Below are 17,184 nucleotides of genomic sequence, written 5' to 3'. Positions count from 1 at the left end.
AATCTGAGGGTTGTGGGAGGAAAGGGGTGGAGGGGGATGGGTAGCTGGATGATGAGTATTAAGGACGACACATGATGTAATGAGCACTGGGTGATTATATGCAACTGATGAATTCTTAAACTGTACCTCTGAAACTAATAATATTCTGTACATTTATTAATTGATTTTAAATAAAATTAAATTAAAAAAGAAAAGATGCTCAATATCACTCATCATCAGGAAAATACAAAACACAACCATGATGAGATACCACCTCTCACCTGTCAAAATGGCTAAAATTAACAACAGAAGAAACAAGAGGTGTTGGCAAGGATGAGGAGAAAGGGGAATATTCTTGCACTGTTGGTGGGAAGCAAACTGGTGCAGACGCTCTGGAGAACATTTTGGAAGTCCTCAAAAGTTAAAAATAGGGTGCACCTGGGTGGCTCAGTGGGTTAAGCCTCTGCCTTCGGCTCAGGTCATGGTCTCAGCATCCTGGGATCGAGCCCCAAATCGGGCTCTCTGCTCAGCAGGGAGCCTGCTTCCCCCTCTCTCTCTGCCTGCCTCTCTGCCTACTTGTGATCTCTCTCTCTGTCAAATAAATAAATAAAATCTTTTTTAAAAAAGTTAAAAATAGAACCACCATACAATCCAGCCATTGCACTACCAGGTATTTACTTAAAGGACACAAAAATAGAGATTCAAGGGGTACATGACCCCTATGTTTACATGAGCATTATCAACAATAGCGAAACTATGGGAGATCTCAAATATCCATCAACTGATGAATAAAGAAGATGTGGTATCTATATACCGTGGAATATTATCCAGTCATCAAAAAGAATGAAATCTTGCCATTTGCAATGACATGGATGGAGGCAGAATATATTATGCTAAGTGAAATAAATCAAAAACAAATACCAGATGATCTCACTCATACGTGGAATTTAAGAAACAAAACAGATGAACATATGGGAATAGGGAAATGAAAAGAAGGAGAGAGGGAAACAAGCCAAAAGTGACTGTTAAGAACAGAGGGCAAGGGTTCCTGGGTGGCTCAATGGGTTAAAGCCTCTGCTTTCGGCTCAGGTCATGATCTCAGGGTCCTGGGATCGAGTCCCGCATCAGGCTGTCTGCTTCAGCAGGGAGTCTGCATCCCCCTCTCTCTCTCTGCCTGCCTCTCTGCCTACTTGTGATCTCTGTCTGTCAAATAAATAAATAAAATCTTTAATAAAAAAAAAAGAACAGAGAACAAACTGAGGGTTGCTGAAGGGATGTGGGTGGGGGATGAGCTAGATAGCTGATGAGTATTAAAGAGAGTACTTGTCATGAGCACTGGATGTTGCATGTAAGTAATAAATCACTGAATTCTATTCCAGAAACCAATATTGCACTGTATGTAAACTGACAAAATTTAAATAAAAAATAAACTCTAGAGTAACCACTGCAAGCAAAATACTTCAAAGCCACCAAGTTAACAGAAGAAAATACCTAGAATAATCAAAATGTTAGCTTAATAAGGCATGTAAGAAAGGCACAATGAGGCACAAAGGCCAAGGTGACAGCCTTGAACCTAACTCAATAAATAACTGGATCAACTACATATAGACTAAATAATCCAGATTGTCAGAATAAATAAAAATAAACCCCACTACATGTCATTTATATACAACACACATACTTAAACACAAGAATACATAAAATTTAAAATAATAGGTGATTTCCACTTGGTCCTAGAATAATGGCAGGCATTGAATCTCTCCACATAGCCTCCAAAAAGATATAAAAGAACAAAAAAAGAGGGTATAAAGCCATATAGAGGGTCTAAAGTTTTATCAAGCCATATAAAATCAATGTTTTCAACATTACTGTCAGAGAACACTATGGACTTCAAACTACATTTATGCAGTGAAAAATTACAAATTACAAACAACAAAGCTCCTACCACTACTAGATAGCTCTTCACTGCCATATCTCCAAAGGAGAACTTCCTTCTACTTACCTAATTCCCCTCTAGAGGCCACTTTTTTTTCACATGTGTTCTTCAGAATACTCCTTGCACTCTACCCACAGACTTAACAGTGGTAGAATGAGTATTCTCAGCTGTACAGGCAGCAGAGTATGGAGCAGAGTAGGAACTTTGTCAAAAACAAATCAGGTACACAAAACCCTTGGGGAAGCTCAACTGATCATTCTTTCCTCATATTTAAAAAAGCAGTATCGTGGCAGTAAGGAAGACAGTAAACAGCCTTCACTAAGTCTCTGTCTCTGTCGTAAGTTACACAGCTCTAACTCATCCTGATTATTTTCTACATCTGATATTCACTTCTCATCCTATCACCCTTTACATTCATCCTGGGGATTACCTTGAAGAGTCTCTCCTTTTCTGGTTTCTCCTGATTCTTGAATCCCATTATCTTTCCATTCTTTAACTTATTGCTTAATTCTACAGGAATACATCCCCTCATATATTCATGAATAAAGTTATATAGGAGGCCAACTGACACTTTGCATGTCAGAAAATATACTTAGTATACTCTCATATTCAATTCATAGTTTGGCTGAATGATAAAATTCTAGGTTATAAATCACTTTCCATAAACATTTTGAAGACACCACTCCACTGTCTTCCATAGTTAAAGTCCAGTCCTTTGTGGTATATGGTATATGGTATGTGGTATATGGTATATACCACACTCTTTCCTATCTTTGAATGCTGGCTGAATCTTCTTGGTCCCAATATTCTGAAATTTCACAATGATATCCTCCTGTTTTCATTCATTTGTGTTAGGTACTTGCTGAGTCCTTTCAATATGGAAAGCCATGTCCTTTCATTCTGGAAAATTTTCCTGAGTTATTTCATAGCTGATTTCTATCCTCCAGTTTCTCTCCTCTATGTTTCTGAACCTCCACCAAATGAACCTCTTGAAAATGAACTTCAATTGTCTTATCTTCTCTAATCTCCTATGACTTGTGTTTTTGTTTGAATTTCTGGGAAATTTCCTCAACTTTTATCTTTCATCCCTTTTATGGAGATTTTTCATTCTTGCTACCATGTTTTTAATTTCCAAGAACTCCTTTTTGTTGTCTAATGTTCTTTTTTAATAACATTCTCTTCTACTTTCATGGATGCAACGTTTTAAGCCTTGTTTGTTTTTTAAGTTTTCTTTACCCTATGTAGTCTCTTTCCCATGAGTTTCTTTTTCTTTTCTTTTTTCCTTTTTTAGTGGGAAAAGAGAAGAGCCATCTATCATATTAGAGGCATCCTCAAATACCTGGTATCATTGGTTTTCTGCTCATATTTAAAAGAAAGGAAATAAAAAGTTTTAATTTTTTAAAGACTCTTGCCGATCTTATGATTCACTATTTGGAGATCAGCCTATCATTTGTTGTGAAAATCCTGATATCAGGGTATCAACTGGGGTTTAGTCAGCAGACAGAAACAAATCTTTAAAACGGGAAAAAAATGCTATTATTTTAAAAATCACTAAATAGGGGGCACCTGGGTGGCTCAGTGGGTTAAAGCCTCTGCCTTCCACTCAGGTCATGATCCCAGGGTCCTGGAATCGAGCCCCACATCGGGCTCTCTGCTCAGCAGGGAGCCTCCTTCCTCCTCTCTCTCTCTTTGCCTGCCTCTCTGCCTACTTGTAATCTCTGTCTGTCAAATAAAAATTTTTTAAATCTTTTTAAAAAATCATTAAATAGGTATAAAAGATAGTAAATGACTAGAACTCTAAGACAACCACGGTAGCAACTATAAAAATATATAGCCACCAAATGAAAGTTGGTGCAGCCACTTTGGAGAACAGTGTGGAGATTCCTTAAGAAATTAAACATAGAGCTTCCCTACGACCCTGCAACTGCACTACTTGGTATTTACACCAAAGATACAGATGGAGTGAAAAAAAAGGGCCATCTATACCCCAGTGTTTATAGCAGCAATGGCCACGGTTGCCAAACTGTGGAAAGAACCAAGATGCCCTTCAACGGATGAATGGATAAAGAAGATATGGTCCATATATACTATGGAGTATTATGCCTCCATCAGAAAGGATAAACACCCAACTTTTGTATCAACATGGACAGGACTGGAAGAGATTATGCTGAGCGAAATAAGTAAAGCAGAGAGAGTCAAGTATCATATGGTCTCATTTATTTGTGGAGCATAACAAATAACACAGAGGACATGGGGAGATGGAGAGGAGAAGGGAGTTGAGGGAAATTGGAAGGGGAGATGAACCATGAGAGACTATGGACTCTGAAAAACAACCTGAGGGTTTTGAAGGGGCGGGGGGGGTGGGAGGTTGGGGAACCAGGTGGTGGGTAATAGGGAGGGCATGTGTTGCATGGAGCACTGGGTGTGGTGCAAAAACAATGAATACTGTTACGCTGAAAAGAAATTTTTAAAAAGTGAAAAAAAAATTATATCCTCAGAGGGCGTTACTTTTTAAAATATTTTATATAATGAAACATCAGCATTTTAGGAAACAAAATGTGTTATTAATGCTGAATAAATAAAACACTGTATTACCACAAAAAAAACTTAGGAATTAGACTGCTAAATCACAGGATATGTACATCTAATATCACAAGATACCCCCAGTGTATCAACATTCCCACTGAAACCTATCTGGTCCAACAACTGAATACATTGGACATTTCAGTGTTCTCAAACTAATATCTGTAGAATTTTCATCACTCTGGTTGTAACTTGCTATTCTTTGCTGACAAGACTGAACATTTCTGTGAAGTCCCTAGTCATATTTTTGTTCGTCTTTCTATTCACCTGTTACTTATTTTTATTGGTTTATAGGAGTTCTTTTATATTATCTTTGTCATTTATATCTCAAGAACATTTTCCAGTATGTAAGTTGGTTTCTGTCATTTTTTTCACATTAATCCATTTCATTGATGTATAATTTACATACAGTGAGATGCACAGATTGTAAGTGTACCATTCTATAAGCTTTGCCAAGGGTAACACCCATGTAACCTGGATTTCCTCAAAGACAGAGCTCTACAAACATCCTGAAAGTTCCTTCATGCCTCTTTCTAGTCAGTACTCTCCCAGGCAACCACTATGCTGTCTTCTATCATCATGGATTTGTAGTACTGCTTATTCCTGAATTTTATTTAAGTTGAATCATATAGAATGTAATCTTTTATATCTGGCTCTTTTGTGCAACAACCATGTTGTTGCATCTCTACACTTTTCATAAAATTTTTTACCAAGTCCTTTTATTTTTTAAATTTTGTATTGATATGTAACATTCATAAGTATATAAATCGCTAATCTACCATTGAGTAAATTTTCAAAGAATATACAACTATATGCCCACAACTCAGATAAGTAAAATATTAGCAGCATCACAAATGCCACTTCGGTGTCTTCCAGTCATTAATATGAACACATCTTAAATTCAATGTAGTACAGAAAGGAAAATGGATTGTTACTACACACAACAATATCACAGATACAATCCTAGCAAAAGAAGCCAGATATAAAAGTGGTTATTTAACCACTATTCTGATAAGCACCACCAGTTATTAATTTTACCTGATTTGTTACTTTATGTACACAGGACCATAACAGCATGAACTCTTACATCTGACTTCTGTCAAGAGTACATCTGTGATAGTCATCTGTATTATTGTATGTAATCATTCATCTTCCTTTTTGTGTCACATTCAATTGTATAAGTCCACCATAATTTATTTATCCATTTTACTGATGAATGTGTTTTTTCCAGTTTGGTTTTCAGCAATTATGAACAAAGCTATTACTAACATACATGTATTTTGCTATTGGATTTACACCTATGAGTAGATTTGCTGGATCATCAGATATATGTACTTTCAACTTTAGTTAATAGTGCCAAATACTTTTCCATACTGGTTATCCCATTTCCTCTCCCACCAGAAATGTTTTTTCAAAGATTTTATTTATTTATTTGTCAGAAAGAGAGATACCAAGAGAGATCACGAGCAATGGAGAGAGGGAGAAGCAGGTTCCCCACTGAGCAGGGAGCCCAATGCAGGGATCAATCTCAGGACCCCAGGATCATGCCCTGAGCCAAAGGCAGATGCTTAACAGACTGAGCAACCCAGAGCCCTTCACCAGCAGTTTATGAAAGTAACAGTTGCCCTACATCCTTACTAGCACTTGGTATTGCCAGTGTTTTGAATTTTATGAAAGTAACAGTTGCTCTACATCCTTACCAGCACTTGGTATTGCCAGTGTCTTGAATTTTAGTCATTCCAGTAGTTGTGTTGTAGTATCTCACTGTGATTTTAATTTGTATTTCCCTGCTGAATGAAATTAAACACCTTTCCAAATGTTTATGAGCCACTGGAATATATGTTTTGTGAGAAAACTAATCAAGCCTTCTGCTCATTTTTCTACTTATTTTTGATTTGTAGTAGTTTTTTATAGCAGCATTTTTTTAAATTTTTTTAAATTTCTTTTCATTGTTCCAAAATCCATTGTTTATGTACCACACCCATGCTCCATGCAATACATGCCCTCCATAATACCCACCACCAGACTCACCCAACCTCCCACCCCACTCCATCCAAAACCCTAAGTTTTTTTCTCAGAGTCCACAGTCTCTCATGGTTTGTCTCCCCCTCCAATTTCCCCAACTCACTTCTCCTCTCCATCTCCCCATGTCCTCTGTGTTACTCCTTATGCTCCAAAAATAAGAGAAACCATACGACAATTGACTCACTCTGCTTGACTTATTTCACTCAGCATAATCTCTTCCAGTCCCATCCATGTTGATATAAAAGTTGGGTGTTCATCCTTTCTGATGGAGGCATAATACTCCATAGTATATATGGACCATATCTTCTTTATCCACTCATCCGTTGAAGGGCATCTTGGTTCTTTCCACAGTTTGGCGACCGTGGCCATTGCTGCTATAAACATTGGGGTACAGGTGGCCCTTCTTTTCACTACATCTGTATCTTTGGGGTAAATACCCAGTAGTGCAATTGCAGGTCATAGGGTAGCTCTATGTTTAATTTCTTAAGGAATCTCCACACTATTTTCCAAAGTAGCAGTTCTTTATATATTCCAAATACAAGTCCTTCATCAAACATCTCTCTCACTTTGTGACTTGCTTGTTTTTCTCTAATGATGTCTTCTGAACAACAGATCTTCATTTCAATAAAGTACAACTTACCAATATTTTCCTTTATGGTTAGTGCTTTTGTCTACCCCAAGGTCAAGAAGAATATTTTCCTATACTTCCTTCAAGGTACATTACGGTTTTACATTTCACATTTAGGTAGCATTCTTCAGGAACTGTGTTTGCAGCAAATGCTATGAGGTAGAAATCAATATTCACTGCTTTCAGGATTGACACAATACCATTTATTGAACAGACTATCATTTTTTATTCCAGGTGGCCCAGTATCACCTCTTGCAAAAGAGATCATTTCCCCAGTGCACTGCAATTTTCACCTTTTTCATATATCACTGGACAATATACATGATGGTCTGTTTCTGAACCCTCTATTCTGTTTCATTAATTTGTCTTTGCCTCAAAACCACAATGTCTTCATTTATAATAAATCTTCATATCTGATAGCATAAATCTTTCACTTTATTGCCTTCTTCGTGATTGTCTTGGCTATTTGTAACCTTTTGCATTTTCATATAAATGTTGGAATCAGCTGCTCAATATCCATAGAAAGAAAGAAAGAAAAGAACAGAACCTGCTGGATTTTTATTGGGATTGCATTAAACTAAGATCAATTTGGGAAGAACTGACATCTTAAGACAGTGAGTCTTTAAATCTATTAACATGGTATATCTTTCCATATATTGAGATTTTCCTTAATTTCTATCAACAATGTTTTTGTAGTTTTTAATATAGATGGCCTTACATTTTTTATTAAATTTTAGGCATTTATTGTCTGTGATACTGTATAAATAGCATTGTTTCTTTAATTCATTTTCTAATTCTTAGTTGCAAATACATACAAAGTGATATATATTTAAAATATTGATATTGTAACCATCATATTTGTAACTTCCCATATTTTTTTTAATTTTTTTTTTTTATTTATTTGACAGAGAGAGAGATTTCAAGTAGGCACAGAGGCAGGCAGAGAGAGTGAGAGGGAAGCAGGCTCCCTGCCGAGCAGAGAGCCCGATGCGGGACTCGATCCCAGGACCCTGAGATCATGACCTGAGCCGAAGGCAGCGGCTTAAACCACTGAGCCACCCAGGCGCCCAGTAACTTCCCATATTTATTCCCAGTTTTTTTTTACAGAATCTACTGGATGTTCTACACATGCAATTATATCATGTACAAGTGATAGTTTCAATCTTATCTTCCCATGTTTTATGTATTTTATTTTTCTTACCACACTAGCTAGTACTGCCAGTGTAATGTTCAATACACACAATGATGGCAGGTCTTCTTGTCTCATTTTTAGATCTCAGTGGGAAATGTTTCAATATTTTACAATTGGATAATGATAGCTGCTGTAGGCTTTTTAGTAGATATCCTTTACCAGATTAAGAAAACTCCCTTCTATTACTTTGCTAAAAAAAATTTATTGTGAAGGGGTACTGATTTATATTTCTGTTTTAAGAAAATTTTGAATGAGTACTGCACTAAAACTCTCTTCCCAGAAAAGTGCACACCAAACTTACATAATTCCTGGGTCATGGTAAATTACATTTACTTCCAAATCCATCTCAAGAGTAGAAAACTGGATCAGAGATCCATTTACATGGCATTGTCTCCATGCCCACATAGCAACATTTCCACTCTGTTATATAACTTGAGATGACTTTTAGTCCTGCTGAACTGCCAGCCTAGTCTTCCCAGGTTCTTACCCATGGTATCAACTTACTTTTGTCAATATTATGATATTATGTGATTTCTCCCTAACTTTATTTTCCCCGTATATCTTGCTGATCTGAGCGCATGATTTTTGTAAAGATTTATTTGTTTATTTTAGAGACAGAGAGAGAGAGTGAAGGGAAGGGGCAAAGGGAGAGAGAGGAGTCTTAAGCAGATTCTGCACTGAGCCTGCAGCCCAACATGGGGCTGGATCCCACAACCCTGAGATCACAACCTGAGCTGAAACCAAAAGTCAGATACTTAACCAACTGCACCACCCAGGAGCCCCAAATGCATGATTTTGAAAAATGTTACATTTGTCAATAATGCATAAATGTTACAGCAGATATACCCATATACATCACAGAGAAGGCTAGTAGACAAGCCAAACTTCATTAGAGCATATTTACTGCCTTGTTTTAATTATAACTGATCACATCCAGCCAATCAAACAGAAACATACAAATGAACTAATTACAATTCAATTCTATTCAAATGCAGCTAAGCATGGATGGAAGATTATCTATTTGATTATAAAATCAAAATTTATCATTTAACATAGAGTTAAAAATTAGACTCTGAATGCCAACAATGAGTTCTTTAATTGTTGCTTTTAGATTAAAGCCAAAATAACCCATACATTTATGATAAATATAAATCAGGAAGGATACTATAACAATATATAATGTGGTTAATTATACTTTCAAAATGATTGCTTATAATCTATTACTACAAAATAAATGTATATAATATTACCCAAAATTATCACTATTTGTATACTGTATAGGTCCATACTTACCTTCACATTTTTCAAGAATCTGGACTGTTTCTCCTATTTCTAAGACCAACCCTTGAGGGACAGATCCTCGAAAGCTGCATATCACTAGGAAAACAAAGATAAACACACCAATTAGCATTTTTAAACACTGAGAAAAGATCAGTGTCATTGAAATTAAGCACTGAATTTTCTTAAATATATACTTTCCCTTCTTCACTAATTAATCTTTCAAATATGTAAGCCCCTTTCAATCTAATCTGTATTTCAAGTAGTAATATAAAGTAGCTCAGTATATTGAAGTACATTCTGGCAAAATTACTACTCCTGAGTAGTAGGTGTATGAAAATGCTTCTGTAAACAAGTCTCTCTTTCTCTCAGCATGACTTGTGTTCACCTGTCCTTCTTGGGAAAATATGTCTCAATTATTTAAGAAGAAATTAACACCAGAGGTTTCTTATCTAATGTAAACAGAGAGTTTTATAAAGAATCACCAACTAAATATGATTATACTTTGAGAAACAGTCTCCATAATAAAAATGTAAACAGAAATTCATGAAATAAAAATCAAATTACAACAGGGAAAATCTGTAATACCAATCAGAATTCCATGTTTATTGCAACATTTACAATAGCCAAGATATGAAAGCAACCCAACTGTCAATCTATAGATGGATAAAGAAGAGATAGTGTAAATATATGCATACATATATATACATGCATATATGTGCATATATATGTATATATACACACACACGTCATATGTCTGTATATATAGATACACACTATGCAATATTACTCAACCATAAAAAAGAATGAAATCCAGCCATTTGCAACAACTTGGATGGATCTAAAGGGCATAATGTTAAGTGAAATAAGTAAGTCAAGAAAGATGAATACTATATGATTTCAATCATATGTGGAATTTAAAAAAGAAAAAGAAAAAGAAAAAAGAGACAAAAAAAAAGACAGACTCTTAAAAATAGAGAACTTGCCAGAGGGGAGGAGGTTAAGTAGGGGGATGGGTGAAGTAGGAAAAGGTGAGTACACTTATCGTGATGAACGTTGAGTAATATACAGAATAGTTAAATCAGTATGTTGTACAACTGAAAATAATGTTAATATTGTATGTTATTATACTGGAATTAAAAAAATTTTTTAAAGGGCGCCTGGGTGGCTCAGTGGGTTAAAGCCTCTGCCTTCAGCTCAGGTCATGATCCCAGGGTCCTGGGATCGATCCCGGGGTCCTGGGTCCACGTCTCTGCTCAGTGGGGAGCCTGCTTCCTCCTCTCTCTCTGCTTGCCTCTCTGCCTGCTTGTGATCTCTGTCTGTCAAATAAATAAATTCTTTTTTAAAATTTTTTTTAATTTAACCCCAGTCTTTTTTTAAGAAAATGATCATTTGATTTCAAAATTTATTTAAGAATACAAAGAAATAAGAATATCCTTGTCAATCTTAAAGGACTTCTACTACTATATATCAAGTCTTATAATCTAAAATCAGTTCTCTGAATGGCTAGTAACAAAAAGACAAGACATAACAAGTGTTGGTGAGGATATGGAGAAAAGAGAACTCTCATGCACTGTTGATGGGAATGTAAATTGGTGCAACCACTATAAAAAATTGTATGGAGGCTCCTCAAAAGACTAAAAATAGAAATACCATATGACCCAGTAATTCCCCTATTAAGTATTTACCCAAAGAAAATTAGAACACTAATTCAAAAAGATACATGCACTCCTACATTTATTGTAGCACTATTTACAATAGCCAAGGTATGGAACCAACCTAAGCGTCCATCAATTGATGAATGGACAAAGATGAGGTATGTATGTATGTACGTGTGTGTGTGTATAATGGTATTTTACTTATAAAAAAGAAAGAAATCTTGCCATTCATGATAATACAGATGAACCTAGAGAGTATTATGGTAAGTGAGATAAGTGAGAAATAAAAAGACAAATACCATATTATTTCACATCCGTGTGGAATCTAAAAAGCAAAACAGACCAAAAAGAGCAGAAACAGACCTATTAACACAGAGAACAAATTAATTGCCAGGGGTTAGGGAAATGGGCAAAATGGATGAAGGGGAAGGGAAGGAAGAGGCTTCTAGTTATGGAATGAATAAGTCATGGGGATGAAAGGTACAGTATAGGGAATATTAGTCAATAGTACTATAATAGTGTTATATGGTGACAGATGGTAACTATACTTGTGATGAGTATAGCACACCCTACAGAGCTGCTGAATCACTATGTTGTTCACCTAAAGCTAATGTAACATTGTGTGTCAACTACACTTTAGTGAAAAAAGATGGAAAAAAAATAATAAACCCCTCATCAGAGTGACTCAAAACAAACAAATAACTTCTATAAGAATGTTCACAGCAGCTTTACTCACAATAGTCCAGAACTGGAAACAACCCAACTATTCATCAAAATAAGTACAGATAAAATATGCAATATTTAAAAATACATATCACTTAGGCATAAAAAATAAAGATCCACTGATACACAGTGGACACATTGGACAAATATCACAATCATTATGCCAAACAAAAGAAGTCAGATGCAAAAGTGTACATACTACATAGTTCTATTTACTAAAAGATCTAGAACAGGCTAAATTACTCTATGATAAATAAAATCTAAATACCAGTTGCCTCCAGAGAAACATGGACTGATCAGGTAGCACAAAAAGAACATTCTAGAAAGACAGAAATAGCGTTTGACAATGTGTAGGTGTAGACTTTAGGTAAAATTATACAACTAATTCAATATATGTGAATGTTACCTCAAAATGGATCAAAGACAATATAAGAGCTAAACTATGAAATTCTTAAAGAAAATATGAGTAAATCTTTATTACCTTAGTCAGTGCTTCCTAATACATGATACCAAAATCATAAACAACAAAAGAAAGAATAAACTGAACTTCATTAAACTTAAAAGCTTTTGTGCTGCAAAGGACACCATCAAGAAAGTGAAAAAGAAAACCCAGGGAACGGGAGAAAATATTTGTAAATAATGTATCTTACAAAGGATCTGCACCCAGAATATATAAAAGAACTTCCACAACAATAAAAAAATTAAAAATGGAAAGAGGATTTGAATGAACATTTCTATTAAAAAGATATACTAGTGGCCAGTAAAACATGAAAATGCTCAACATCATTTGTCATTAGTGAGATGCTAATCAAAACCATGAGGTGCCATTTCATACCCACTAAGATGGCTATAATCAAAAAGATTGACAATAAAACTGTAGGGATATATTGCTGGTAGAAATGTAAAATGGTACAGTTGCTGTAAAATATCATTTAGCAGTTCCTCAAAAAGTTAAACATATAATTATCATATGATTCAATGTTTCCACTCCTACATATATGTCCCAAGAGAACTAAAAACATGCTCACACAAAAAGTTATTCAAAAGGTTCATAACACAATTTGTAACAGCCAAAAAGTAGAAACAATCCATATATCCATCAAATGGATGGATGACTGGATAAATAAAATGTGGCATATCCATACAATGGAATATTCTCATCCATAAAAAGAGTTAAGTACTGATACATACTACTACATGGATGAACTCTGAAAACCTACACTAATTTGAGGTTGGACACAAAAGGCTACATATCCTATGATTCTATTCATATAAAATATCCAGAATAGCCAAATCCATGGACACAGAAAGTAGATTAGTAACTGTAATATCCTTGGAGAGGAATGTGGAGTGACTATCATTGGGTATAGGGATTCTTTATGGAGTGATAAAAATATTCTGGAATTAGATAGTGATAATGGTTATTCAACCTAATAAATACATTAAGGCCACTGAACTGTATACTTTTTTAAAAATTTTTTTTAATTTCTTTTCAGTGTTCCAGAATTCATTGATTATGCACCATACCCAATGCTCCATGCAATACATGCCCTCCATAATACCCACCACCAGGCTCATCCAACCTCCTATCCCCCACCCCTCCAAAACCCTCAGATTGTTTTTCAGAGTCCACAGTCTCTCATGGTTCTTCTCCCCTTTTTTATTTAAGTTCAATTACCCAAGGCATAGTATTATCAGTAGTTTTTGATACCTTTTTTAAAAGGCAAAGAAATACAAGTGGTTCTCCTTGACTCAACAAATGTTACTGATACTGCTCAGTTATATTCAAGAAGTCAATTTCAAGTCTGAAGTGACTGAACAAGCTGAGACAACACTAACTCAGTACCATCTGAAGTGGAAGCTACTAAGATGTGTTACATTTAAACGTAGTGAAAATATACATGGACAGAAAATAACAGTTGGACCAATTTAGAAGGCCTGTAAAAATGTAAGACATTTAAAATCTATGGTTTTTTTCATTGTATGACTCATCAACAAGTACTTTGCAGAAATTATATGACTCTTTCATGTGTCAGTCTGCCAGTAGTCAAAAAAGAACTTTATTTGCTCTCATGGACTTGATCATCTTCACTTCTGTGATTTTTTATAAAAAACAGAATGCAAGTATCCTGACTTGTTCAAGTGCACAGCAGCAAGATGGCTTAGTAGTGGTCAAGTTTTATTGCAATTTTATTACACTTCAAGCTATGACTATAATTTTTGTGAATGAAAACTTCCCTCATCATATTTTTAAATGTCTTATTTTTTAAGTAATCTCTACACCCAATGTGGGGCTCAAACTCACAAATCCAAGATCAAGAGTCACATGCTCCATTGACTGAGTCAGCCGGGAGCCCCTTCCCTCATCCACTGTTATTATAAAATAATATATGGCCTTGGAAATTAGTTTTTGATTCAGTCTTGATAATGTTTGTTAATTAATTCAACTTAACATCAAACTTATTTGTGAAATGTACACATATATTAAAGATACTGTTGCCAACTTGAATCACAACTAATATTAAGCTGCTTTATAAATTTTTCATACTTTCAAAAGTTAAAAAAAGAAATAGTATCACCATTCTAACTCAAATTTGGATCCCACACATTTTTGTGCTCAAAATACAGTTCTTATAGAGTTTTTTAAACTTCAATGCAACTGCAAAGGAAATTTCCATATTTCAAAATCGATATTCTAGTGCAACTGAGGAACTTCCATGTAACCATCAGTTGGAAGTACTTTAGTCTGCAATGTAATGACATGTTAAATGACAGGCTAAATGGCAAATAACAAGAGAAGATGCTAATAAATTCCATAAATGCCTTCCAAGTGATGACTACTCTCAAATTAAAATACATATAAAGACTGACATCAGTATTTGGCAATACCTGTCTGAAAAAGTATAACGATGAAAAACATAAAATCTCATTACAGATCAGTTTTAACAGGTAAAGATTTATGACTGATTTTAATTATAGGGAGCATTAACATTAAAAGATTAATTAACCCCCCCAAAAAAACCTTCTGATCTTCTCATTAGATATATATTACCAAAAACACTGTACTCAATTATTTTTATATTTTGAATTTCATCAAATTCAATATACATCAATTTTGTGACTTGACCTGTAAAGTTTAAAATATTTTACTATGTGATCCTTTAGAGTAAAAATTTGCCAACTCCTAGTGTGAAGCAAAAATAGTACCAAATGTCATGAACAGACATTTCTGCAAAGAAGACATCCAGATGGCCAACAGACACATGAAAAAGTGCTCCACGTCACTCGGCATCAGGGAAATACAAATCAAAACCACAATGAGATATCACCTCACACCAGTCAGAATGGGTAAAATTAACAAGTCAGGAAATGACAGATGCTGGCGAGGATGTGGAGAAAGGGGAACACTCCTCCACTGTTGGTGGGAATGCAAGCTGGTGCAACCACTCTGGAAAACAGCATGGAGGTTCCTCAAAATGTTGAAAATAGAACTACCCTATGACCCAGCAATTGCACTACTGGGTATTTACCCTAAAGATACAAACATAGTGATCCGAAGGGGCACGTGTACCCGAATGTTTATAGCAGCAATGTCTACAATAGCCAGACTATGGAAAGAACCTAGATGTCCATCAACAGATGAATGGATCAAGAAGATGTGGTATATACACACAATGGAATACTATGCAGCCATCAAAAGAAATGAAATCTTGCCATTTGCGACGACGTGGATGGAACTAGAGCGTATCATGCTTAGTGAAATAAGTCAATCGGAGAAAGACAACTATCATATGATCTCCCTGATATGAGGACATGGAGAAGCAACATGGGGGGGTAGGGGGATAGGAGAAGAATAAATGAAACAAGATGGGATTGGGAGGGAGACAAACCATAAATGACTCTTAATCTCACAAAACAAACTGGGGGTTGCTGGGGGGAGGTGGGATTGGGAGAGGGGGAGCGGGCTATGGACATTGGGGAGGGGAGGCGAACCATAAGAGACTATGGACTCTGAAAAACAACCTGAGGGTTTTGAAGGGTCAGGGGTGGGAGGTTGGGGGAACAGGTGGTGGGTAATGGGGAGGGCACGTTTTGCATGGAGCACTGGGTGTTGTGCAAAAAGAATGAATACTGTTACGCTGAAAAAATAAATAAAATGGAAAAAAAAAAAAAAAAAAAAAAAAAAGAAAATAAAAAAAAAAAATAAAAAAAAAAAAAAAAAATAGTACCAATGTATTGTGTATTTGTGATATTATGAAAAGTAAAACACATGACAAAAGTAACATCAAGTACAGGAGGGAGGAAACTATCAATTTCACTTAACATTTATTTATATAAACTATAATACCTATGTATTATTTAAATTGTTGTGTATTCACTGAATGCTTCCACTTTATGATCACATAGTTTTCTCCCCTCTTCACTAGCATACTTTATAACTACATAACATATTCTTTTTTTAAATTAATTTATTTATTTTAGAGAAAATGGGAAGGAGCAGAGGGAGAGGGACAGGCAGACTCCACGCTGAGTCCAAAGCCCAACATGGGGCTGGATCCTAGACCCCTGAGATCACGACCTGAGACGAAATCAAGTCAGACACTTAACAAACCATGCCACCCAGGTGTCCCTACATAATACATTCTTCTTATGAAGAATTCACAAACCTTTCTATGAATTATCATTTTTCCATTTGATTACTTTCCTATGAAGCAGGAAGGAAAAGTACAAACAAAAAATCATTCTTATGGGTACTGGAGTTTATTTCAAACTATCAAAATTTAAGAATGAAGTCCCCTGGGTAGCTCAGTGGGTTAAGCCTCTGACTCTTGATTTCAGCTTAAGTCATGATCTCAGGATTGTGAGATCAAGCCCCACGTGAGGCTATACATTGAACCTAGAGCCTGCTTCAGATTTTCCCTCTCCCACCCCCTCTTACCCTCCCCACCCCCAAATTCTCATGCATACTCTCTCTCTAAAAAATAAAAATAAAAAAAATAAGAATGAACCTGTGGGGGGCACCTGGATAGCTCAGTCAATTGAGCAGCCTACTCTTGGTTTCCGCTCATATCATGATCTCATGGTCCTGGCTGGAACTGAGGTCTGTGCAGGGCTCCACACTCAGGAGGTTGTACGCCTGAGGATTCTCTCCCTCCCTTCCCCTCTGCCCCAAATTGAGCTC

At 35.7% G+C, this 17,184-nt stretch overlaps 1 protein-coding gene across 7 annotated transcripts in view; it reads right to left on the bottom strand.

Moving 5' to 3' along the window:
- DOCK3 (dedicator of cytokinesis 3) overlaps positions 1-17,184 on the bottom strand; it is a 608,703-nt gene that overhangs the window by 476,995 nt on the left and 114,524 nt on the right. For all 7 annotated transcript variants that reach the window (XM_045990868.1, XM_045990865.1, XM_045990867.1 and 4 more), the window contains exon 2: positions 9,637-9,720. In XM_045990868.1, the coding sequence (XP_045846824.1) occupies positions 9,637-9,720 (84 nt within the window). The remainder of the gene's footprint in view (positions 1-9,636; positions 9,721-17,184) is intronic.

Source organism: Meles meles, chromosome 20 (genome assembly GCF_922984935.1).
Source record: "Meles meles chromosome 20, mMelMel3.1 paternal haplotype, whole genome shotgun sequence".
Classification (NCBI taxonomy): domain Eukaryota; kingdom Metazoa; phylum Chordata; class Mammalia; order Carnivora; family Mustelidae; genus Meles; species Meles meles.
This window is presented reverse-complemented; position numbering and strand designations above follow the sequence as displayed.